The sequence below is a fragment of the Gopherus flavomarginatus genome, chromosome 7 (genome assembly GCF_025201925.1).
Source record: "Gopherus flavomarginatus isolate rGopFla2 chromosome 7, rGopFla2.mat.asm, whole genome shotgun sequence".
Lineage (NCBI taxonomy): Eukaryota > Metazoa > Chordata > Testudines > Testudinidae > Gopherus > Gopherus flavomarginatus.
In genome coordinates this window covers 7189797-7215428 of record NC_066623.1, presented here as the reverse complement: position 1 = coordinate 7215428, position 25632 = coordinate 7189797, and the positions used below count along the sequence as shown (strand labels likewise).

Sequence of the window (25632 nt, the reverse complement as noted above, 5' to 3'; positions counted from 1 at the left end):
CCAAGGTCTTTCTAAATACAAGTCCAGCCCTTGCTGTATCGGGGAGGTAACATGGCAATCTAAGGCAAAAGGCCAGAAACGGGGAGTTTTTTGCGGGTAAAAATAAACTGGGATCCTGGCTGCGCTTAGACCCTGTAGCTTTGTAACAGGTGGGTTTAAAATGGGGCCAGTTTGGTCCGTCCAGGGACAGGACAGTCTGGTGCGCATTCCCCGGGTCCCCAGCCAAGCCAGCCTGGCCTGACAGGAGCCCCAGCAAGCCGCTGGAAAATAAGACTCTTGGCAGAAGCCCCAATGTTTCCCCAGTAGCTCCGGAGTTACCCGGACCCAGAGTCAGTGCCAGGTCGTTCGCAAGGGAAATAAACCCACGTCTGGGCGGGTGTTTGGTTTGGAAAGGTGCTGACAGATCCCCGGAGCAGGGGAGCATGAAGGGCTCCCACCCAGAGCTCCCTGGTTGCATTAGGAAGACGCCACTGGTTGCATTAGGCCTTGGGTCAGGCCCTAACAGTGCTGGTGCCACCAGAAGGGGACTCGGCTCCATTGCCCTAATGCTCGCACGTGCGCTCGGGCTGGGGAGACTTTAAACGTTCTCCAAGCTTCAGCAGTGCGCTCTCTGGGCTGATCTCCTCGAGCCCGGGGGTCTCTGGGTTTCCTGGAGCCGCTCGACCTTTCCCCACCCACCACCTCAGACGTATCCACCTCGTGGGTCTTCTTTTTTCTCCTCTCTGGCGAGCAATCTGGACCGTTTGAATTCGCCCCACTGCCTGCCCCTTTGATTCCTGCACTTTGAAATGCAAACCTGCCTTTCAATGCAAATGCTCCGAGAGGTTGGCCCAATAAAAGCCTTTCGTCAGGGAGGTGCCTTTGCGAAGTGGGGGAAAGCTGCCCAAGAAGTTCAGGTGAACAGCTTATCAGGAAGGAGTGGGAGCCGAGTTACAGGGAGCTCAGGCCAAGCCTGCAGAGCGGCAGAGGCACATTATGCGCGCAGGGCCATCCGGGGATGATGTATGTGGGCTATCTTTTGGATAAGGACACTAACATGTACCCTAACCCGGTCAGGCACCCCAGCCTGAACCTCAACCCCCAAAACTACGTGCCTGCGCCCCCTCAATATTCGGATTTTGCCAGCTACCATCACGTGCCAGGGATTAACAGTGACCCACACCATGGGCAGCCTGCGGGCGCCTGGGGCTCGCCATACACGCCCACCAAGGACGACTGGCATTCGTACGGGCCTGGAGCCGCTTCTTCCGTCGCTAACCCGGGGCAGCTTGGATTCAGCCCCACTGATTTTAATCCAATTCAGCCTCCAGGCTCTGGACTCCTACCTCCACCCATCAACAGCTCAGTGGCCCAGCTCTCCCCCAATGCGCAAAGGCGCACCCCCTATGAGTGGATGAGGCGCAGCGTTCCAACCAGCAGCAGCAGTGGTAAGGAAACTCCCCCACTTTCTTACCCCCCCCGCCTCTCGGGGGTGTTTTTGCTTAGGTCGGAGCTGGGGCGCAACCCTGCACCCCAACAATGCCAGGAAGGGAGGGCAGCATTCGGCGTGGGGGAAGCTGAGTTTTCAAATGCGCATTACTCTGCCAAGCTCCGGCCAATGACACCTGAGCGTGCCAGGGTATTTCGGAGAGCGCAGGGGTTGTAAATTACGTTTATATGTATTTGCACAGGGTTCATATCGGTGGTTTTGTCCGTCTGAACTTCGGGAGATAATTAAAATCTCGCTTGCAACGCCTCAGCTTCCCGGGGGTCCTTTAAGCAGCGTTTTCCCAGAGCTGGCCCATATGGGGCCTGAGCCAACGTGCATTTCCCTCTGCCTAGTAAAGCTGCATAAAACCGCTTTGTTCTTGCTCTGTGCTAGTGACAGTCCCAGCAGCTCAATATCACCATCCCCGGTGTGGCAGCTAAGGAGAAACCTATTGCAAAGACACCTGGTCAGCCCCTGGTCCTGTCTGGGGCCCGCCTGGACTGGAAGCCAAAGGGTTTTAGCTCCAAATTCAGGTGACACTATTCTGTTAAACACCCAGGACCTGATCCACAGCCCAGTGGTCCTCGGAGACGGGCCAATTCAGGGCCAAATTTTCCAGGGCCTGGGTGTTTTACCCATTTATCAAGCCGGCAATGAAATGCTGGTGCTAGGCTGGCTTTTCCCAGCCTGGAAAGCTCTTCTCCGAGGGCCCCAATCCTCTCGGGTACGGGGCGTCCAGGGGATGCAGCCATGCAGGATCAGATCCAGACAGCCCACTCCCCCTCCTTCCCTCTGTTATCAGGAGCTTGGGATTATCAACGAGCGAGCTTCGATCCCAGGCGGCCCAGTGGCTTCTAGTTTTGCCATTTCGGGTGTAGTTAAGAAATGCCAAACGCTCATCCCTGGGAGCAACAGGCTTCTAGGCACAGTCTGGGTGCCCCTCCCGAGGCCCAGGCTCCCTGTCTCCCTGGAACAGGGCAGGGGCTGGAGACCTGGGAGCGCACATCCCCAAGAGACGTGGCGGAGGGAAGAGGGTTTCTGATGGTTCAGACCCTTTCGCGGGGAGATCCAGGACAGAGCCCGCGGCAAGTCACTGGAGGTGTCCTGCTCTGCTCTCCCCCCACCTCCTCCTGCTGCTCTGTGTGTGGGAGACGTTGTGTGGGCGAGGGGAGAGCTGGAGGGGTTTGTGAGAGAGGGGGAGTCCATAGGGGAGTTGGGGTGTGGGAAGTGCAAGGGTGGGGGGTTGTGTGTGAGACAGCGGTGTGTGTAGGGGTTGTGGGCTTTTGTGTGAGAGGAGGTTTGTGTGAGGTGTGCAGGGTTATGGGGGGGGTCGGGGGTCGTGTGTCGGGGGCGGGTTGGGTGTGTGTGTGTGTCCAGCTCTCCCGGCCCGTTGCCTCCCGGTGCAGTCTGGCACTGCGCCCCAGGCCCCGCGGCTCCTGGTTCCAGGCGGCACCTCGCTGCCTCTCCCGCAGGCCCCGGGCCGCAGCTGAACTCCTGACCGCGCTGGAGGCTGGGGGTCGGCGCGGGGAGGTGGAAGTCTCTCCCCAGGCAAACCCAAATGAACACGCTCCGCGGCCGCCCGGCTGCCCAGTTCAAAGGCAGCGCGGCTGTTTAAGGCAGGGGGGCTGGAAGCGGGGGCAGCCCACATTTACAAGCGCTGCGCTTTGTCATGCAGATCCGGAGTGACTCCGAGTTGCAGGAAGGCGCGGGGCGCCCAGCAGCCCCATTGTCCTCGGCCTTTGTCACCCCTGCTCTGGGGCTGGCGGGGCGCTTTGATGTTCCGAGCCGAAGGGTCGGTGCGGGGCAAGTTCTCTCCCCAGAGACATCTCCCCGCTCCCGCTGCCGGGGCGGCCAAGGCCTGGCCAGTGCCCCCCACCCGGCCCTAGGCTGCCAAGGGGACTGGCCCAGCCAGCTCCTGGGGGACCTCCCAGCCTGCGGCACAGGGGCCTTCTCCCACCTCCGTCGCCAACGCGGGAGGTCTCTGGCACGAGTGGGAAATCCAGGCTGGAAAGGGCCAGGGTGTGAGTGGCCCCGCATCTCCAGCCGCTTTATCCTTCTCCGCTCTGCCTTTGGGTCAAATCCTGCTCCCCAGATGATCCCAGAGCCCCATGACAATTAGGTGGGTGGCTTCAGTGGACATGGGGAGAGCCAGATTTGACCTGGAAGGCCACCAGCTACATTTCACTGCCCCTCAGATGGGGGTTATCATCATCAGGTGTGAGGACCCCAAAGCCCCAAGGATGCAACAGTATCAAACTCAAAGGAGACTCCTATTAAAAATATGTATCAGAGGAGCAGATCCTACTGGCATTGGCTTCACAGGAATCTGCCCAGAGTGAGCTTTGGACCAAATTTGGTAAATTTCCCCATGTAGACCAGTCCATCACTTAAGTTGCCCTTACAAGGGGTCCAGTTTTGTCTTCCTTACTTCTTCTTTCCTTTGGGTGGTGTTGAGCAGCATCTACAATTTCCCCGGAAGTTGATCAAGCCATATGGCTACATCAGGGTATGTTCGATGGTCTGTCCTGGGGAGTCACACTCGTGCACTGGGGAATCCTTGGTTTTCCATTTGTGCATTAGATGTCTGCATCTACCATGGTTGGTTTGGATCTGGTTCAGAGTTGACTAAGATGACAGTGGAAGGTCGAATCCAGGAACCTTACTAGACTGAGTATTGCCTTATTTGCTCCACGAGTGGTAATACAGCTGAGACTCATTGTGGACTTTCAAATTCTCCTGGGGCTTGTAGCTCAGTAAGGTACTACTCAACATTAGCAATAGGGGAAGTTCTGTATTTGTATCCGCATCTGATCCACATCTGCAGATAGCTGCATCTGGATATAAAGCGAGAATCTGTGGATTTGCAGGGCTGTACAGATCTGGGCCAGAACAGACAGCTTACAGCTTGATCCTGCTCTATAGAAATCAGCAGGAATCTTGCCCTTTATTGCAGTGGGAGAAAGATCAATCTGTGTATAAATTCTACATATCTGAGTACAGATTTTTAGGATGCTCCGCCCTCCCCCCCCACTAGTACTGGGTCTCGGTAATATTAAAAATCTTCATTTACACACTAATAATATAATCTGCACCAATTTGGCCATATCTGGGAGCACATAGACGTGTCACTGGATTGATTCCTCTGCTAATCATTTTAAAATGATCTTCACTGAATGTTTTGATAGGGCCAAATGGGTAATACAGAAGCTGAGACAGCAGTAAATGCCAGAGAAATTAAAAATTAATTTAAAAATCAACAAAAAAATTAGAGGACTTTGAAAAATTTGAGTTTAGACAGAAATGGTATTTCCTCCTGAAATAGTGGCAGTTAGTGTCACATTAGCATGGCATGGCCCCTGGCTTTGAATATGACACAGTATGGTGTAAATACCTTAGCAAGGGAAGATTCTGATTCAGAAGTTGCTTCGGGTAATCGGTGCACAGCTTTATTTTCCAAACTGCCCAGCACTCAGCTGCAATCATCCATTTCTATGAGAGCTGCAGGGGATCGCATTTGAAAATCAGGCTAATAATGTCCAGTCGGGCCACTGATCAGCACCCACAAATTCCCACTAACTTCCATCCAATTGTTCTGGGTTAAAATTCAGGCACCAAACTCTTCATAGTCAAGAGACTTTTGGAGGTGTCCTTTTGAAAAGGGATCTTTTTTACAAATCATATGAATCTCAGTGCTTTTACCAGCCCCTCAGCTTGGAAATATATCCCTGCTAGAATGTGATCCACCAGTACTGAAGATCTTTTTCATTCATCTATCCAGATGCCATGGGGGTGGGGGTGGTATAAGAACTTGAATAAAATAGAAGCCAAAATGAGACATGATCCGTGTCTCACTTTGGCTGTGATCTAAATATTGCACTTCCTGTTTTATGCAGCTTTTCAGAGTTTTGACACAACAACCCTCTCCGACACGATTGAATGGTCTGACTAGATAGAGTAATGATCTAGCGGATAGAGAGAGAGCTCTGCACTGCCATGCAGGAGACCTGAGGCCAAGGGAAATGGGCTGTCATGAGGGATGACAATGGTGGGTTCTCCTCTGCCACCCAGGTCCAGTTGCTGAGCTGTGTTGTCATCTCTTGCTACTGTCTTCACCCCAAAATTGTACTGCTTTAATTGTAGCTCCAGTGTAATCACACTCCGGTGTAATTATTTCAGGAAAAAGTCACACTCCTAACTGAAATAGTTATGTTGCTACAAAAACTATATGTAGACCAGGTCAGATGCCCTCTCCCCCTTACAGCAGGATGGGTGCAGCTGTCAGTGAGTTGAATGAAGCTGTGGCCCAGGATAGGCATGGTGACTCTTTCTCCCGAGTGGGTTGGTAGAGGAAGGTCTCAAATCTGGGCAAGGTGGCAGGGTGTGGTGTTCTCGTATGAGACCCTCTCTGCTCTGTGTGGACACTAAAATCTGATGGCATTTCTCAGGGGGAATGGCATTTGCTCAGATATCTTTGGCCGAAAAGGCCCCACCCCCTCAGCGCTGTTGTACTGTGCCAGAGTTGCTTGTGCATTTCTGCCCCAGAGGTGGTTGCATTTCATGGGGCGCCTCTAAGTACATCGTTTGAGAAACACTTTGAGGTTAAAGGCACTGCAGCAACAATAATTGGTTACACGATAGGACTCCTAATTGAATTAATTGTATGTATAGTATTAATTGACTGGAGCAGAGCTCATGTGAATTCTCTGTAGTATTCTGTGCCCAGTTTTGCAGCTTGTTGCCTTCCCCCTGGGCTCTGCATAGGCACATTCAGCAAATGCAGAATAGAGGCCTTGGAGAGGACAGGTGATGAGTGAATCATGATATTACTATCTGGGTGGATGACTCCAGAGCCCCAGTTACTAGGGCATTGATTTATTCCTGTTCTGATTAGTGCTCCCTGAGATCCTGGAATTACCAAAACTCCATTATCCATTATCCTCCATTATCAAAAGAGAAGCCGGCTGCACGTGGTCATTTTGGGCTCTCGGGTCAGCCCTTGGAGGAGAAACTTGGGAGGGGCAAATGTTTGAAACAATTGATAAAGGGAGAAAGAAACCAACAAACATCTTCTCTGGGTGAACCTTGTTTAATAACTTTACACCCAGGAGTGGAATTAAGATAAAATGGGGCTTGAAAGCACCTCTGATTGAGTTAAATGACAATTGGATTGATTGAATTGTGAAAAATATCATGAGTTGCTCAGTTCATATCTCTTAGATTAAATACACACCAAAGGCCAAATAAAGTAGCCATTGTCTCCTTCAATGCATATTAGGAAACACCCCACCCCAGCCCCCAGCCCATGTTTAAAATCAGGAGGGTGTAAAAGAAGCTCTGTGTCTGCCCACTGCATCCTTAGCTCCTAATGACAAGCCCACTCTTGCAGTCCTTACTAGGGAAGTCAGTCCTATAGGCCTCACACAAGATAAATTCCCAGCAAAGTCAATGGGCATTTTCCCCGGGAAAGAGCTGCTGAATCAGACAATATCCACTAGTACCAGTTCATTTTGTTCAAAAATTGGCTTAGAATTCCTGTCCCTCTCCTCCATGCACAAGCACTCCACATATGGGATTTTTTACCTGAGTAAGTATAGCAGGATTCTTAGGGCTTGTCTACATCAGAAAGTTGCAGCGCTGGTGAGGGAGTTACAGCGCTGCAACTTTGAAGGTGTACACATCTGCAGGGCACCACCAGCGCTGCAACTCCCTGTTTGCAGCGCTGGCCGTACTCCCATTTTGTCTCGGGTGTAGAGGATCCAGCGCTGGTGATCCAGCGCTGGTAATCCAATGTAGACACTTACCAGCGCTTTTCTTGACCTCCGTGGAAGGAGGAAGCCTCTGGTAATCAAGCTGGTCTCCTTTCCCGGTTTGCTCTCTCGTTCCCGGAGCCCCGAGCAAGCAGGTCTCCTTCCCTGCGGTTTGCTGGGTGGCTCCGGGAACGAGAGAGCAAACCGCGGCGAAGCGGGTCTCCTTTCCCGGTTTGCTCTCTCGTTCCCGGAGCCCAGAGCAAGCAGATCTCCTTCCCTGCGGTTTGCTGGGTGGCTCCGGGAACGAGAGAGCAAACCGCGGCGAAGCGGGTCTCTTTTCCCGGTTTGCTCTCGCGTTCCCGGAACCCCCCTTGAAGCCGCCCAACAGCGCTGCAGTGTGGCCACATCTAACACCACTTGCAGCGCTGGTTGCTGTAAGTGTGGCCACTCTGCAGCGCTGGCCCTATACAGCTGTACTAATACAGCTGTAACAACCAGCGCTGCAAAACTTTAGATGTAGACATGGCCTTAGAAAGAATCTGCAGTTTCATCCTGCAGGGAGATCTTGGGTGAAATCCCGACCAAAATCAATAGCAAAACTCCCATTGACTTCAATCGGTTAGCACTGCACCCATTAGATATTGTTTATATAGCCCAGCTTTCAGAGGCATTTGTGTATGCAGAGCGTTTGTAGAATCAGGTCCTTCATATCTAATGGAAATAAAATATTAAGGGATTTTCTGGGACATTCTTTTTTAAAAAAGGCAAATGCTTCAGAAACTTTCCTTATTAAGACAAAGAGTAATCAACCGAGAGGCAGGTTAGGCACAGATAAGGGAGAAATGCTTAAATGAACTGTTTTATTGCAATCAATAAACTGGACATTAATCAGCCTGGGATTGATTAACTACCCACCTTGCTGCAAAAGAAATAGGAAATTGATACCACAACGTTTTTGCTGTAAATATCAATAGTTTCATTATGAGTGCTATAAATCATAATACTTCAGAAGGTTATAAATTACACCTTCCTCTCTGTCACTCCTTGAATAAACAGCTACGAGTATAGCCCGGACACTGCTGAGAAAGAGTTTTTCCTAGGTAATAAAATACTGGGATAACATCAAACTTCATGTGGGAATAAGGGGTGTAAATCCAATGGAGAGATTCAAAGCCCAGGGAGCCAATGGAAACTCTCTGTTTGAGTCATTCGATGAGTTTTGGACAGGCCTTACATAAGGGAACATTCTATATAGTTATTGCTAAATATTTACATGTTCTCCTCCAATTGAACTATCAAACTATTTGGGGGGAGGTTCTAGCTGTCTGTACAGTGCAAGAGAATTGAGAGACTTCAGGGAAAGTGTTGTTGGGAAATTGTTGTATTTAGTTAAGAAACCAAGTATTCAAAAGACTTGAACAGATCATTCCTAACAAATTATTTGTCGAACAACACCTCTTTTTTCTGTTCATAAAATGTTCACAAGCAGAGCGTGACAGTCTTGTGCTTGCTTATGATTCAGTTATTTGCAAGCCTCCTTGTGAATTTCACCTCACTCTAGAAATAGCTTAGGAAGGGCTTGCTGAAAATGTTTCAGAGCTGAACTTCGAAATTCACCTGGCACTGGTTAGTTACATAAAGTGCATGGCATGGATTCTGTTCTAGGATTTGTGTAACTCGTGAACATGGTGTGATTGTGAAATGTTGCAGCTGATTGTACAATTAAAGCTTCACTTTTTGGTGCACACATGAGTGTAAAAAAATGTGCTTTTTGCAAACGTTCATGTTAGTGAAATTTGAGCGCTTGAATGCTGGTGGAAAGCAAATGTTAAACTTGCTGTGAGTGCAGTCAAATCAAATCAAATCAAAATGGATCTAGAATTCAAACAAGTATTCTCAGAACTTTCCCCTATTTGCTATTTGCTCAGCTCTGGTATTAACCCCAAAATCTTGAGGGGAAAAAATCCTAATTACTGAGCTGTGGTGGAAAGTTTTGCTCTGGAAATGCTGCTGCAGAGCATGTCTCAGGGATGGTGCTTTTGCAGCTATTCCTAATGTCTTCTTGAATAGGAGAATTTTCTCATCTGAGGAGGTCAGTATATTTCACTCAGCCTGCTAAATTGTGTGTGTGTGGGGGGGGCGTTTTCAGTAAAAGATGCACCATCGTTAAAGTCCTTAACACAATTAACCCTCCCTCCACACACACTATGTACCCACACGCATGCACGTACACACCCAAACCACCCCCGCCACCCTTAAATTATTAACTCAGGGATTTGTTGAGTAGCTAGTCGTCTGTCCAAGGTACAGACTTTTCAAACTTTCTTAGAATTGACTTTCCTTGAACAAAAAAGGGCTTCCCTTGAACATTAAAGATACCTACGTGACAGGCCAGGCCAGATAATACCCTGAGATTAGTGAAGGGACACTTAAAACCTCTGGCCAATGGAGGAGGCTTCTTATGGGGGAACCTTCAAGGATGCCCACCTTCCTGCTCTGTCAACACTGTGCTTTCACGGTGATAAGGGAGCCCGAGTCTGCTCTCACACCAGATTTACACTGGGGTCACTCCGTGAACGTCAATGGAGTTGCTCCTGATTTATAAGCACGAGGAGAATCAGGCCCTCTGTGGATAGTTTGACTGTGACGCAGAGCCTGGGAGCTGAAAAGAAATTGAGAAAAGAGCAGAAAATGTTGTAAAGATGAGCTAGTATCTTCAGGGACTGTCTGCAGCTGCTTCGTGAGCACTGTGCCTTCTGACACAGGGGGCAAAATCCTGAGAGGTGCTGGATTACGGTAGGCTGGGGCTCTGGGCCCATGCTTCATTAGCCAGAGTGTGGCGAACCATGAGAAACTGATACATAATACACCCACCCTCCAGCTAATCTGTTTGTTGCCTCAGCTCTACCTTCCCACATCTGACATTACACAGCAGGTACGGCTGATGAGAGGCTTAGCAGCGTCCTAATGAAAAGCTGGGCGAGCAATCAAAAGCATCTGCCAGGTGCCAAAACCAATGCTGAATTCTGAGGAATTGGAAGGGGAGAGACGAGTCTGCGTGAAATACATGGCCTAGGTCTGCTTGCAATGTCCTCCTAACAGTTAATCCACCTACATTTCAGAGAAAGCACCATTTTCAGCGCATTTTTCCATCAAATGGGTAGGGGGGGTGATGGTTAGGGATGAGTGACATAGAAAACTGTAGCTGTTCTTCCATCTCCTAGGCTGGATCCTGATTTTCTTTGTGGATTGTATTAAAAAATGCTGGCTTTGGTCTGCACATTCTTGATCCTGTGAGACCCTCTAATGTTACGGTGAGAGTCATGAGGGACTGGGTTTTTCTCTGTTTAACTTGTAACTAAGCCTGGCTTTGGGGCTTTTGACAACCGCTTTCTGATAGGCACAAAACTGGGGAAATAATTCACATTCCTGGAAGCATTTTTTCCCCCACTCAGAGAAAAGCCATCAAATCAACTACAGTTCTGTCAATAATAGTTGACTGCAGCCGCTTTTATGTGAATAGTTAGCCCGGGAGATGTAGTGGTTAATTGCGATTGGTCTGCTAAGATGAGTCACATGGCTTTATTTCTGTTCCCTGACTAGATGGATACTGTGCTCTACTCCTGGGAGCATTCGGCACCAAAAAATTCAAAATTCTGCAAATTTTATTTGTCAAAAACTAACACTACATAATCACACCAGTTTCAGTTATTTTGGTAATTTATTTCAAAATACCTGTCAGCAAGTATGTCTGAAACTATAGAGACAACAAAAAAATTCCCTCTAGAGTAGAGCATTAAAGAAATCCCTATGACAACCCTGTTCCTGTTCCTCTGCTCCCTTACGCACCAGAGCCCAGCCAGGGGGCCAGATACCCAAAACCTCTCCCCCTCAGAGCCCAGCCACAGCCCCCTACCCCACTCCTCCTCAGAGCCCAGGGATCCAGAGGGAGAAACAGCCTGATACTCAGTCCCAGGTCAGGGCAGGCTGGGAACTGCAGCTAGCAGGAACCCTCTAGCTCCCACTCCCTCCCCCGAGAAGTGTCTTCTATGTGCGAGCTGGGCTGTGCTGGGTCTAGCAACCCATAATGGCGGCAGCACAATTCTGTGGAGGAAAGGAAATTCTGCACACACAACATTAATTTCTGCCAAATTCCGCGTTGCCCAGTGGCACAGATTTCCCCCAGGAGTAATACTAATGCATATGAAATGAAAGTTTGTTTGCTATGAAAACTCCCACATGTGATGTTGGAATTTTCCCATTCAGTGGATGGGAAAGTTCTGCTAGAACAAGTAAAACTCTGTCTGCTGGACACTTGGGACTAGAGGGGCTTTCTTAGTATTCCTACCCCTGCTGTTGGCCACACCTATGACCTGACATCTCCTTCCCCTCAGAAAGATAGATTACACCCCTAGTGTTTCATCCACCATCTATATTTTTGCTACTCCACTTCCTGTGTTGGGAGGCTGAGAAAGGGCTTGTGAAAACCCATCCTGTTGATTCACAGCCAGATCAGTGTCCTTCAACTATCATGCATTTGGCTGTCTTCCTCCCCTACCCCATAGGAGCTACCATGAGCTCCTGTCTGAAGTTGACGAAATACAAGGAAGACAAAGGAGGGTGGATAGAAATAGGGAAGGTAGGTACTACTGGGGCTCGCAGGTTCTCATATGGAGGCTGTTGTTTCAACCTTTCTTTTCCTTCAGACAAAGTGGGTTTAGTGATGGTGGAATGTGCTAGTTTGACTGCCCTGAGGACTGATGGCTCTTTAGCCAGGGGACACTTAGCTCCATGGGTGACAGCTTCCCTGTGCGACCTCATTAGCAAATTAGATAATGTGCCTGAAGGGTGGGGCGTTATGATTATTGTGTTTCTGTAATGACGCGTAGCCCGGGTCCCATGTCCTCCTGCTCTGTTCCTGGCCTCTCTGGGGACACTATGAACTAGGAGGCAATTACCATTATTTCTAGCTGCGAGGGGAGCCCTTTCGCGGTGAGAACTGAACTGGGACCGTCAATCATTTCGCATAAGGTTACTGAGCAGCCTTCATGTAGGAGATCAGGGAAAAAAACCCACAGGTTGCTCCTATTCAAAACTACAAAAGAGACATCGATTAAAGTTGGAGCCAGTGCAGGCAGGAGCAGCCAGCACAGGGTTTGGAGTCCATCATGTCTGACATCCAGTCCTGACTCTGCCACTGATTTGTGGTGTAGCTTTAGGAAAGTCCCTTTGCCTCGCTGCCTCAGTTTCCTCATCCGTAAAACAGGGAAGATAATAGATACTTAGCTACTTCACAGAGGTGGTGAGAGGTGTAATTTGTCGACGTTTGTGCCATGATTGTATTTGGACACATATGGATTTTCATCATTAAAAAAATTAAAACAAAAATGGCAGCTAGATGCTATGGAAAGAGATACATGAGAGAGAGAGAGAAGATCCTTATGGGGACAGACAGAAGTTCCACAGACTCTCAGTCTCTTCATAGCCAGTGCAGGGTGAGGGGCAGAGAAGGCAGCATTAGGAAGAGATGGATACAGACGCCCCACACATCCAACACAGGGCATTGTCCCCACTGCCCTTCTCAGACAGATGGCCTGGCTCATTGCTACACATTCTGCCTGTTTAGTTTTGGGTGGTTCTGACTTTTGACTCCTGAGGCTCAGAGACGGACCAGTCTATTATTATGTTATTCATATGATTTAGGGAGACCTACAGTCTTCGTCTGAACTGTGGATGAGTGAAGCCACATGTGCAGAGCTGAGCAGCAGTGCTACACGCTGAGGCATAAATGGTTGGACTCAGGGCTCTGTCCTCCTGACCATGTCCACCAGCTGGCATTTCTCTAGGTCATTCTCCATCATTGGAGTTTCCAGTGTTAATTACTTTGGTTTAATAACTGCCAACCCCAGTCCCCTCACTGTGCTCTCCCCTGTGAGAGGGTCCCCACCAGGGGCTGTCAATGAGCATATAATCCTGACCCTTCAGAACCAGAAACACCAGCCTTTACCATGTCAGCTAAAGGAGTAACTCCATTAGCCAGTAGCAGTAGTAGACTCTTGACCTCTATGTGGAGCAGCCACTATATAGGGACACAACACAACCTGTTCCAATCAGTGTCTCTTTCTATCACTGTGCTCATCAGTCCATAACAATCATAAAATTTTACAGTTCTCCTGTCCTCTCTGCATGCATTTGTGCTGCTCCTGCTGCTGCGGTGGATGCCAAATGCCTGTTATCCAGCTGCCAACACCATGGTTCCCACCTCTTAGCCATTCCCATTTGTTGTATCAGCTGTGCCCTACTCCCCCAAGGCTGGCTGGATCTCCGGTAACCATCTCCTGAAGGAAACAGCCACCTCTTATAAATAAATACAAGTCTCACTCCTCCGCTGCTTTCTGCCTGCTCCTCCAGTGCTGCTTCTGCCTTCACACCCTGGCCCGTCACTCTTTAATGCAGAATATTCCCAAATATTTCCTGGATCTCCTGTTCCTAATATCGCCCTAATCTGAACATCCTTATATTTGCCCATTCCTTCGAGTTTAGACCTAACACCTTGGATCATTCTGTTCTTTGCACAATCAATTCAATGCCAAAGTATTCTTTTGGGTGCCTAGTCTCATGGGCTCCTTCTTGAGGACTCTTTCTTGAAGCAGGAAGAGGAGGTCAGTCCTGGGGGAAAAGGCTTGACTACTACTGCCTCTCTGGGCGCGAGCAAGTGGGATCCTCCATTCGCCTTGACTTCACTATAGGCCAAACTCTGCTTTCTAGCCCCAGCAGTGACTTTGGACTTCCTCATTTATTTGCTGGCCTCACGCAGGTTGCTCAAGTCCAGCGTATGGAATAGAGGAAGCAGGCAGAAGTTTTTATTTCCCCTTTCTCCCCCTGCTAGGAGGGAGCGACAAAGTGCGCCTTGTCTGGGGCTGCATGACCCAGCTCCTAAACCCAGCTGCAGCCAATCCCAGTCTGATGGGAGATGGCGAGAGAGGTGCATTCTGATGAGACGTGGTATAATGGGACATGCTGTGTGTTGGAGCTGAGGCCGGCGTTCCCTTCCTTGTCTCAGAGCGAGCGCAATCTCAGACAGAGCCCACGAGGCCTTATCTGTGGGAAGGCAGTGCAGCAGGTGGATGCTGAGTGCAGCTCAGAATCTGGACCCAACTTACTGTTCACCCCGCCCCCCCGCCATGTGTGAGTGGGCGTGTGTCTGCAGTGCACACGCTCAGAAGTGAGTCCCTTCTGGTTTGCACAGCACATTAAAGCTGCTCCCTTATCTAATCGTGGCTAAGGTGAGGGCTATTAGAGTTACATATTAACAAATATAATGATACCCTCTCCCCACACAGACATTGGCCCTTTCTTGATCCTGGTGCTGAAATCCTTCCCACTGGCCTCCTGAACGGCTCCCTGCAGGCCTGCCATTATAGTGATAGGACAGAGAAAGAATAAAAACAAGCCGTCCTGACTTGTCTGGACATTGTCGAGCGGCGGCGATAACGTTTTCAAAAATTCAAGCGGCCAGTTAAGGGCTCCAGCCAGGCCTGAGGAGGCCCGTGGCCAGACTGTCAGGAGAGGCTGGCTTCATTCAAGAATGGGGGGAGTTGGAAAGCAAAGGTGGTGAGTGAGAATGTGATGTCAGGGAGTGGGAGCGAATTCATGATGATCCTCTCAGACACCTGAGGCCAGGTCCCATGGTACGCAATGGGGTCTGCATGAGAGCTCCCCAAAAGACAGCCCTCAATTGGCTCAACCTCCCAGTGTGGGGGCCTTGACGCCCCCCTCAGACCTTGTTGGAGAGCAGGGGGTGAAGAGAAGGGTGGCTGTAGGCAACACTGCAGGTGGCTCTGTAAGCTTCCTTAGCTGGCACATGCCCACTTTTTAATGGCACAGTGGAAAGTGCTCCTGGAGACCTTGGTTGTGGCTTCTGAGCTGTTCATTAAAGCCCATCCTCCCTGCTGCTGTGGCTCCTGAGGGGACCCGGGGCACTGGAGCACTTGCCTTATATGGGACTTTCCTCTGGAGAACGGGAGCACCGTGCTGTCAGTTTAAACAACATCAGCATTGGGACCCCGGGGCATTGTGTCTTAATTTAAAATTCTGCATCCGGGGAGGGTGGGGGGCATCCATACTCCATGCATGATCCTTGCAGGCTTGCATCATGCAGGCACGATTCTTACACTTAGCCTGGTATGGCCCGCTGTAGCGGGCTTGTGCAAGATCCCGGGAGCTCTTCACTAAAACCCACGACAGCGAGTCTTGCGCTATGGCCCTCCAAACAACTGTGTAGACAGTTGGGCTTGGGCCCTGAGGTGAGTTTGGCAGCAGCGTCCGCACTGCTGTTATGGACAAAAAGCATTGCAAAGATAGAGTTAAGTTTGCAACTCTGCATTTGTATTCAAAGGTAGCTGAATTGTTCATTGTGAGTACTATTTTGGTCTTTTCTTCTGCCTCTAAATCTGCGACAATCCACTTTAGAACTCAGCAGATGTATTTGCATTTGACCATTAGTTGGGCTGAATCACTGGCAGTCTTTGGATTGAATGTGCAACCTTTGCTGCTTTATTTAGATTGTAAGCACCACACGGGAGGACCTGGCTCTTCTGGCTCCTCTGGCTCCTAGGCCCTAACATAATAAACAAAATTAATAGTAATGTTTGTGGTGAGTGATTGGTCACTCAAGTCACATGGTATTGTTTCAGCTACCTGATTAGATGACTGAAACATTTGAAACAAAGAGGAGAATTAATTAATGAGACCTGGTGAACAGCAAATAACAGCAAATGACTAATTTCCCGCAGGGACTTTCGGATGAATAATAATTCCTGCTAAAATTCATGGAACATTCAGGATTCACCCACCATCTCATTTCTTGACTTTCAAACATTTATTTTCAGTCTTATTTCCTCTCTTCCCAATGGTTTCCCCCACTCCATCCACACACAGCCTTGTTCTAATAGTGATATTTTAAATAAATAGCTATGTGGCATGTTCATTTGAAACCAATATTGATGCCTTAAAGTTTTTTGTTTGGAAATTTCTGTAATTTTTGAGTGGTTAAAAATGAACCCTTTAATGTGAGAAAACTTTTAGGAATTGTTACAGTCGAGGCAAAGAGAGTTAAAGGTCAGATTCCCATGGATCTTCTATATGTTCTGCATGAGTAGAAGCCCTGGTTTTCACCTCACTGATCATGCGGAGTTTATAACTTTTTCAGGACTCCTTGTGTTTATAAATTCATATAAGCCCGGCAGTGCTTATAAACTTGGAAGGAATCCTTCCATAATTTAACTCTGCAAGGATCCCGGCAGAGCTTGTAAATTACGCCATGGACCCTGAAGAATGAATGAACAGTATTTATAAATTTCAGGACCAGGGATGCCTGCACAGGTAATGTCAGGATGCACCTACCCAGCTTGTAACTTTAGAGACTGGAGCAATTAGGATTACTTTGTCCACAAACTCTGCCTGCAGGAGTTGTTAGAGACACAGAATTCCTCATAAAAGTTATCGCTGTTGCAGAGAATACATGGAGCAATGGCCCCCAATATGTTCCACTTTCCAGTTGCTTAGCTAATAGCTTTTCAATAATCCACCAGGCACAGTTTAATACATATCTGTGCACTAGTTCTCTCTGGCATCTAGTGACTGCAACGCTTTTAGAAATCTTAGCTCAAAACTTTTATCAGTAGTTTTTGAAGTCACATCTCAGATACACAGCTGGTGCGATCCACTTCACAAATTGCAAAAAACCTCACCAAAAATCCACTTAGGCAGGAGACTATAGATGCACATTTCAGGTGGAAAGGGCCTATAATCTGTGGAAGTTAGAGGGGAAAATCAGATTTATAATGCAAACTGTCTTACAACAATAAACATGGATTTGCTATGGTGGGTCCATAATATAATAAGGCCCCGCTTCTCAACCTTGTGTTTGTCTTGCTCTATATTTGCCCATGTGTTGCACACACAAACATAAATCTCTCTTTTGCACAATGACACCTACTTACTCTCACACTGAAACACGTTTCTCAAGTGGTCACCAGATTGTTCAGTCTTGCAGGAGGAATTGGGGTAGGGCACTGGGACTAGAGGTGCTGGCTTGAAGTAATAGTAGCAACCGAATGCGCGGTTTCCATCACATACAGCATTTAGAGTTTTGTTCAGTGGCTTTCAGAATAAAATCACTATAAAAATTATCCAAGTGCCCACTTGAGGTGCTCTCTTCTGAGCTGATGTGACGTGAGCCAGTCTTATTACCTTGCTTCCCTTCTACTGGCAAGGGATGAACATGATGATCAAATTTGGTCTTTTCTGTTATGTGTGATTTAGTGGCTAATGCCCAGTTCTAAGAGATTTAGGTTCTATGCCTGGCGGTGTTGCAGACTCACTGCGCTCTTACCCACCTTGCCAAGTTGTTGGAAGACTTAATTGGTGCTTGTCATTTGCTCGGAGATCCTCTAAAGCAAGGCTGCATACATGTGCACGTTATTATTTAGATGAAAGGTGCTATATGAAATGCAACTCTTGTTCTGTCCACGTAGGTGCTCATACAAACCCATGCTCCCACATGCCCATATGTGTACCTCTGAACACACACTGACACAGGAGTGAGCAACCATTGCTGTGTGCACAAATACACGCTTAGCCTGTTTGCTGAGGACACGCACTTCAATGACCTCCTCAGCCAGAGGCCTAGAGAGAGGACACAAAAGCCCCGGTGAGTGGTACAGTGATGGAAATCCTGCTTCCACTTGAAAAGGAGAGCGACTGCTTTTGTAGCTGAGGGTCCTCAGGTCACGTCCCAGCAGGATCAGCTGTCTCCCAGCACATGCGCCTATACGCAGGCACATCCTCGGGTTCACACATGCGCTCACACATATGCACATATTGACACACGCTTACACTCATGCATTTGGCTTATTTGCATACTGGAAGCAGGAAGTAAATTGGTCTGGGCTTGGTTACTCATTAGAAAAGCAGCTGCTTTTTGTCTGGACGCTCATACACCACCTGTTGTGGTGGCTGCCGTTTCTCCCTCTTATCGCCAGTGGGCGGATCCCTCGTAAATCACTCTGCAGGATGACCCTGTCCTCAACATCTCTCCTGAGGACTCTTCCTTCTGGGGTTCTGTGCCATGGCGCAGGGTGAGCCCCAGAGCTGCAGCCCTCTGATGATGCTCACCCTTGTTTCCTCTCCTCTTTCCATGAAAGAATCTATTTTAAAAAAATCCCTATCTAGTTGAGATGGGGAAGGTATGGACGAGACATACCCAGCCGGCTGAGGCCTCCTGGAGTGAGGGTACAATCCAGTTGGGTAGGGCTGAGGGGGGGGGGCATCGCGTCTTCCACTCCAGCGATTACTTCTCTGGTGTGCTCTGCAGAGACCTCGGGCCCTCCCCTCCCAAGCAAAGGAAGCCAGAGAGGCCAAAAGGGGCAACTCGGTGGCTGGAACCTGCTGGGCAAAGCGTTCCAAGTGCACAGGGAGACCCTACTGGGGCGAGGGGCTTAGCTTCATGTGCCCACCCTCAAACACCAGTACAATCAACACCAAGCCTTGGGAAGGTGAGGTGGTGTAATAACACCCGGCCCCACCCTTACCAGGAAGAGCCTTTCCATTGCCGTTTGGTGCCTTCCACCCGAGGATGGGGCCAACAGCAGGCAGTGCCCAGGCTGCTGCTCACAAACTAAAACAGGACAGAATCACACACTCCTATTTTTTTATCCTCAGAAATGGGCTTGTTCATGCTTTAGGGGAAGGTTTTGAGGGAGGGACCAGTTAATATTTTATCTGCCTGGGTTTGCCATCCAGGCATCAGCTGCAAGGCACTCAGATACCACAGTGATGGGCATAAGGTCCCGCTTTCTTCCTTTTTAGTGTGTACCTTCTCCTCTGGGTCCTGCTCCCCTTCTGCTTTCTTCCTTTTGTGGGCTACCCTCCTGAGCGCCAGGAGCTGACTGATCGCCAGAAAAGGCCAAGTGCCCGTCCTGAAGCATTTATGACTTGGAGTCATTTGAAATTCCCAAACTGATGCAAAATGAGCAACTCACAATGGAACCTTTTCAGTCCCTTGCCACTGGCTTTGCATTTTGTTCACTGACTCAGTGGGATCGTCTCTGTGCTCTGCGTGCAAATCTGGCACCTTTTTCACTGCTGCTTCCATTGCTGCTGCTGCTAATTCTCCTGCTTTGGGCCAGGTTAAGTTCCCTTTGGCCAATAGGAATCTGGCCAATTCCTCTTTGGTTGCTGGTATTAATAATAAGAGAAATCAGCCTGTCCCACAGCAGATCCTCTAGGACATTTTCACGTGAGCAATGGATGTTGATCTTTTTAATGGGCATTCAGATGCCAGGGTGTTGGGCATAGTAAATAGACTAGCAGTCAAGCAGGCTGTATGTTTGTATTTCTAGCTCTCCGAAGATGGTGTTGCAGTCTGGGCAAATACCAGGTCCCCAAAGGGTCAGGGGACAGTGAGCTTGGCACAGGGATGTGAGTAGTGCTGTGGAAAGGCTCCCGACTGGCAGCCTGGGAAGGCTGAGCCGTCTCTTGGTGGAATGGGCACAGCACTGGAGCGGCAATTCAAGTTCTCCTCCACTATCCGCCAATGCGGCCCAGTCCTCTCCTGGAGCAACCCCTCCTGGGGTGAGTCAACAGGCCCGTCTCCATGCCAATGAGAATACCATGCTGCCCATTCTTTGTGGTTGCATTGCTACCTGTCCACCAGGCACCATTTATTTCACTTAGGGGAGCTCTGCAACTTTTTGGACACCTAGAATTGTCTGACAGCATAACAGTATGTTCTCATGCCTCCAGCGCAGTGATACTCAGGCTGAGGCTCCCAAGCTGCAAGTGGCTCTTAAATGTGTCTCCTGCAGCTGTTTGCAGCACATGATATTAAAACGCCGGGTCATTTAATTATTAACCAGTCTCAGTTATTAACCAATCAGGACGCTTTTACTATGTTATACTGAACATTTCCCCTGGCATACTGCTTACGTGTGAATCGATAGTACTCCAGTAAATGGAACAGGGAATTCACACGACTGTGGCTCTGTTGGGTAATGTTGGTGGCTAATTTGGCTCCTGAATCACTGAGGTGTGAGGATCACTGCTCTAGAGCAAGGCAAAGTTAGTGTCTTGGGCTAGATGTGAACCAGAGAACTTGAAGTGAAAGGCTTTGTAGCTCGTTATCTTGTCCTGCTCTGTAGGAATGGATCTTGGTATCCAGACCTGAACTTTCCACAGCTGCGGTATTCACAGCATCATACATAGCTCCCCGATTCCTTTTCACTACGCCAGTCTTACCAAGCGTGACCGATGGCCATCACCACAGAGAGATGGAGTTGACAAACCATACAAGAATCTTCCAGTATCAGGAGAAAGGGACATTTTTTTTTATTAAAGAAGGATAAAGACAAACAAAACTAAAGCAAATAAGTCCCCTCTTGAGAGATTCTAGTGAGCATCTCACATCCCTTATCATGCCCTTTTCCCCTTGGCCAGGTCCCCTGTCCCAGGACGGGATGCTACAGAGTACTAAATTTTCTCTATGTCACTCACAGATTCCCCCTGTGCAGAGGGAATCTTCAGAAGGGCTGTATCCACCAGGCTTCCAGCTGCTTTCTGCCATGCAGGGGTGTCAAGGAACCTGAGAACAGGGCCCTCCGTATAAGGATGTCTTGCTGATTAAAGTGATCCAAGAAAAGTATCTGGTAGCTGTTTGTGGGGGACTGGTTGTGATGATTTATGTAATCTATTGCAAACACTTTTCTTAGTTTGGAATGGCTTCATGTTTCCTTTCACTACTACAGTGTTACATTGACACTCCAATAACATATTTAACACACTCACATGCTTTTCCAAATTAAAAAACAGGGAGGTGACAATATACTGTCCTCTGAATGGAAAAGGCTTTCCATGCTTTGGCACCACCAATCACCATGCAACATGATCTGTCTCGAACATAGTCCTGCCCTCTCTTACTCCAGATTTACACCTGTGTAACTCCACGGATTTTTGTGGGGTGACTCCAGATTTGCACCAGTGCAACTGAGCAGATTTTGGCCCATTACCTTCTTGAATTTTGGAAATCTCTTAGTTATTGCTGTGTCAAGCTCTGGAGAACCTCTGTAGGTCAAAAATTACATGGCCAAACCCTGTTTTCAGTGACACTGATGTACATCTGGAGCAACTCAATGGAAATTCATTGAGCTGCTCTGCATTTGCACCACTGTTCCCTGGTACAGCTCCAATCTCTTTGGCAAAAGTTTAGGAAAAGGCAGGCATCTACATCTGTTGTCCTGTGTTTTCCAAGAAGACAAATGGACTGATTCCCAAGCAGGAGGATGTTGACTGTGCAGCTGAAAACACCATCATGGCCCTCCTGCCATTCTGGAACAGAATTTATTGATTTCTGGATATGAAACAAAATTTCATGGCTGTGCTTGTTGCCTTTCCTCTTGGGTATTTGGTGGTGAAAATCACGACATTCTTACTAGTAAGCTTGATGATGTGGGTATATCCACTTCTTCCTTAAAACGTCTTGAAAGAAAAGACCTATGTCCACTAATCCAGGGATGTAGAAGTGAGATGGCGGGACCATCAAAGGCCTGTGTTGTATCTATTTGCTGTATTTCTGACTCACTGCTTGTCGGTACACAAGGACGCCGTTGTGCATGACTCATTTATCTTCAGGCAGCCCCGTGGTATTGCGGAGCTGAATGTTCGGCTGCAATTAGACTTCTGTTTGGTAGCAATGTGGATTGCTCAGCAGACATCTGTAGTTAATGCTAACAACGCCAACACCCTAGATTTTGGACCCTTAGAATTGTCGGACAAAACCTTTGTGGATCAGCAAAATAGAGGACCGACCCCTGGTCTTTGACGCATACATCCCATTATGCTGTTGTGTGCCTAGAGTTAGGTCTTACTTTGCAAAATCCCACGGGATGTCCCAGGACCAGCCCTCTCTCTTACTGTATATTTTTGTTAACTCTTTAACTTTTGGTTTGCATATTATCCCTAAATATTTGTGCCACACTGAATGAGCTAATGTGGGAGACCTGTGTATCATTTACTTTTATTTTTCCATTTAGCAGAAAATAGTTATACAGAGGGATTAAATTACTTGTGGCTGGGGCTGAAAAGCAATGTGTGGGGTCCAGCTGTGGACTTTGGGGGTTTGGGGCTCCATCTCTGCTTTGTCTTTTATTATTAATCAATCATCATTTCTAGTACAGTATGTAGGCTCTAGATATTTTATACATCATTCTATTACTGCCTAGCAGCCATCTCTAAAGAAAATCAAGTTTCACATAACATGCTTACCACGTGATGGATCTGAAGAACAGTTCAGTTTCCTTTCCAGTGTTATATGTGAAATGTATCGACACATTCACATCAAATCCGCTGCTTACAAAGAGCCCTATTGAACTCCTGATTGAAACCAATGGGCTCAATGGAGTAACAGAAAAAAATGTTTGTGAACAAATGCAGAGATTCACAGTAAATATCCCCAAAGAACATATTTAACTCACTCAATGAACAAACAAGTAACTTGCCCTACGCTTTGTCTAACTAAACACTGGTCAAAGGTGGGCAGCTAAGCTGCACCTGCAAACTGTGCCCTTGCATCTGCTTTGTGCACAAAACCCACATCTGCAGACACAGCTTAGGTGCTGACCTTTGAAAAAGCGGCACTGCCCTGTCCCAAGGGCAGTGACAAGTGTGTTCAGAGCATATTTCACTATTCCTTCGGGGCCATGGTGAGCAATTCAGGGCTTTCTTCCATCCTTAGGTACACTGCCTGCTGGGGTCACTTGCTAGAAGTCCCGGGTAGGTATCCAGGAACAGAGCTTGAAGCTTTGGTTTCTTTGCCTGCAGCTGCAGGAGCCGCCCTAATCATTTTGCCAGCCAGAGTGGAAAACATTTTCACCTCCACCTCAGCAGTGGAGGGGGAAAATCAAACAAACCCACACTGGCTGGCCAAGCAATGGGGCAAAACCAGGTGGGCTAATGCAGCAGAGAAAGGGGGAAAGAGTCAAGGGGCACAGGAATATGTTGCCTCTGGAAGCTGGCACCCAGAAACCAACCAAATGCAGGGCCCATTGTGCAGGGCGTTGTACACACACATAGTGAGAAACAGCCCTGGCCTTGAAGCTCTTATCATCTCTGTAGACAAGACTGACAAAGGGTAGGAGGGGAAACCCAGGCCTGGAGCAGGGAAAGATGACTTGCCCAAGGGCGCACAGCAGGTTAGTGGAAGAGAGAAGAACAGAGTGTGGGTCTCCTGATTCCCAGTCCACTGCCACATCCCCTAGACTCCACTAGGCTTTCCCTCCCCGGCGTCTAGTGTATGCATCTTAAAACAATCACACCTGACGTTCTTCCAATAGGCTGGGTTTGGAGTTTTATGGCCAAGGGACTCCAGTTTCCTCTGCATTCTCAGGCTTCATTTAAAGCCAGTTCATTCTCCATTTCCTAGCCAGTGTCCATCGTTGCCTTCCAACACCTGACTCTGGTGCGCTGTCTCTCTCTGGTGCCATAACATGTGTGTCGTCTCTTCCTCGGGTGTAATTAGATACAGCACAGCTTCCTCCTCAGTCTATGGTGTCATTTCTCTCTTGGACGCCCCAGCCAGCTCTCTTCTTCCAGCGATGGCTTGCCAGCGGGTAGGAGTCTGTGGGAATCTCTGGTGGAATGACTCGGGCAATTGCTGGGCAGAGTATTTCAGCATCCCTTCTGAAAGGGCTTGATGTCTCCCCTACCCTCTGGTTATCAAGGCATTGCAGTGGTACCGAGCGATCCAGGGCATTACATTGTGGACTACACTGGGGGTAATGCCCTCACACACATCCCTTGCCATCTGGAACTCCAAGTCCCCACTCCAGTCACTGGACATGGTCCTCTCTGCTGTTTCCATTAGGCAAGACCAGAACAAAAGACAAGTACCGGGTGGTGTATACAGACCACCAGCGCCTGGAGCTGGAGAAGGAGTTCCACTACAGCCGCTACATCACCATCCGGCGGAAAGCAGAGCTGGCGGCCACGCTAGGGCTCACCGAACGGCAGGTCAGTGCTGAGCTAGTCACGACTCACTGGGCTGGGCTGGACCCCAAGGCGGGTATTCTCCCTCTTGCCCCATCAGCAACAGTCAGTGGGAGGGAGATGGGTAACTATCCAACCACTGCCAGTGGCAAAGGGCTCCTCCAGCCAGCCCCATCCCTGGCAGCTGAGACGGGGCGGAAGCGGACAGGCAGTGAGACGTGGTGCCTGCGTTGTCCTGTGGTATGTGCTGATGCAGGCAGCCTTGGCTATTAGGCCTAACTGCACCCATTGAAGTCAGCGGTAAAACTCCCGAGTGCACAGTTAGGCCAAAGTGGAGAGCTTTTGAACTCCCCCCACCCCCCCACACTCTTAGGGTGATCCCATAAAACAGCAGAGGAAGCTGGGAAAGCTGTAGGGGAAACGAGAAAGCTACAGAGGAGATAGGGAGCAAGGTTAGGAATCAGGCGCTCTGGGGGGGTGGGCGGCTCACGTTTGGGCACAGGCCCAAAGTGGCGAGGTAACTCATAAAACAAAGACTTCCCTGCCAACCCCCGCACCATGGCTCCTCGTTCCTTCCAACCTAGGGTGACCATACGTCCTGGTTTGGCTGGGACAATCCCTTTGTTAAGCCCTGTCCTGGCCATCCCAACTTTTTCTCAAAAAAGCGGGGTGTGGAGGAACGTTCCGGGTGGAGGCGGGGTGGAGAGTGGCGATGCCAGCCCCACATGGGCTGGCAGGGAGGGGCTCTGGCTAGCCCTGCGTGATGTCCCATTTTCCCTTTGGGAAATATGGTCACCCTGTTCCCTGGTGCCCCCTGTAGCAAAGTCCCTCCATCCTGTGTATGCCAGAGGAACAATAGTGAAGACAGAAAAACTAACCCGGCCCAGGACTGACTCCTTGCACTGACTCCCTCCAACCCTCTCGTCCTCATTACCTCACACGCTCTTTCCCTCCCAAATGCTCGCTCCTCCTCTGTCCCTGGCCTTGCTCACTGCCATATTTCATACTGCCTGCTTCTCTCCTGCTGCTCCTTTCCCTATTTCTCTCTCTCCCACCCCTCACCATGCCTGTCCATCTCTCTCATCTCGTCTCTACAGGTGAAAATCTGGTTCCAGAACCGGAGAGCCAAGGAGAGGAAGGTGAACAAGAAGAAGATGCAGCAGCAAACGCAACCCACAAGCACCACTACTCCCACCCCGCCGGCCGTTGGCACCCCTGGTCCCATTGGCGGCATTTGCAGCAGCACCACCAACCTGGTCTCCTCTTCCCCAATGACTATCAAAGAAGAATTCATGCCTTAAGGCCAGCAGATTGCAAGACACAGCTAGATGTGCTGTGCAGCAGAGTGGAACCAGGTGGGGAGCTCTGGAGACTGAC

At 49.0% G+C, this 25632-nt stretch overlaps 1 protein-coding gene across 1 annotated transcript; it reads left to right on the top strand.

The window, feature by feature from the left end:
* The first annotated feature begins 1000 nt into the window (after positions 1 to 1000).
* CDX1 (caudal type homeobox 1) lies at positions 1001 to 25556 on the top strand. The gene is made up of 3 exons (XM_050961631.1): positions 1001 to 1427; positions 24134 to 24279; positions 25353 to 25556. The coding sequence occupies exons 1-3, from the start codon at positions 1001 to 1003 to the stop codon at positions 25554 to 25556; spliced, it is 777 nt and encodes a 258-aa protein (XP_050817588.1).
* The last annotated feature ends 76 nt before the right edge of the window (positions 25557 to 25632 follow it).

Bases quoted from the DNA above. Each gene is read 5' to 3' on its own strand.
- CDX1 (XM_050961631.1), top strand. From the start codon at position 1,001: ATGTATGTGGGCTATCTTTTGGATAAGGACACTAACATGTACCCTAAC. The intron at 1,428-24,133 runs GTAAGGAAACTC...TGTTTCCATTAG, and splicing joins TCCAACCAGCAGCAGCAGTG to GCAAGACCAGAACAAAAGAC. The intron at 24,280-25,352 runs GTCAGTGCTGAG...TCGTCTCTACAG, and splicing joins TAGGGCTCACCGAACGGCAG to GTGAAAATCTGGTTCCAGAA.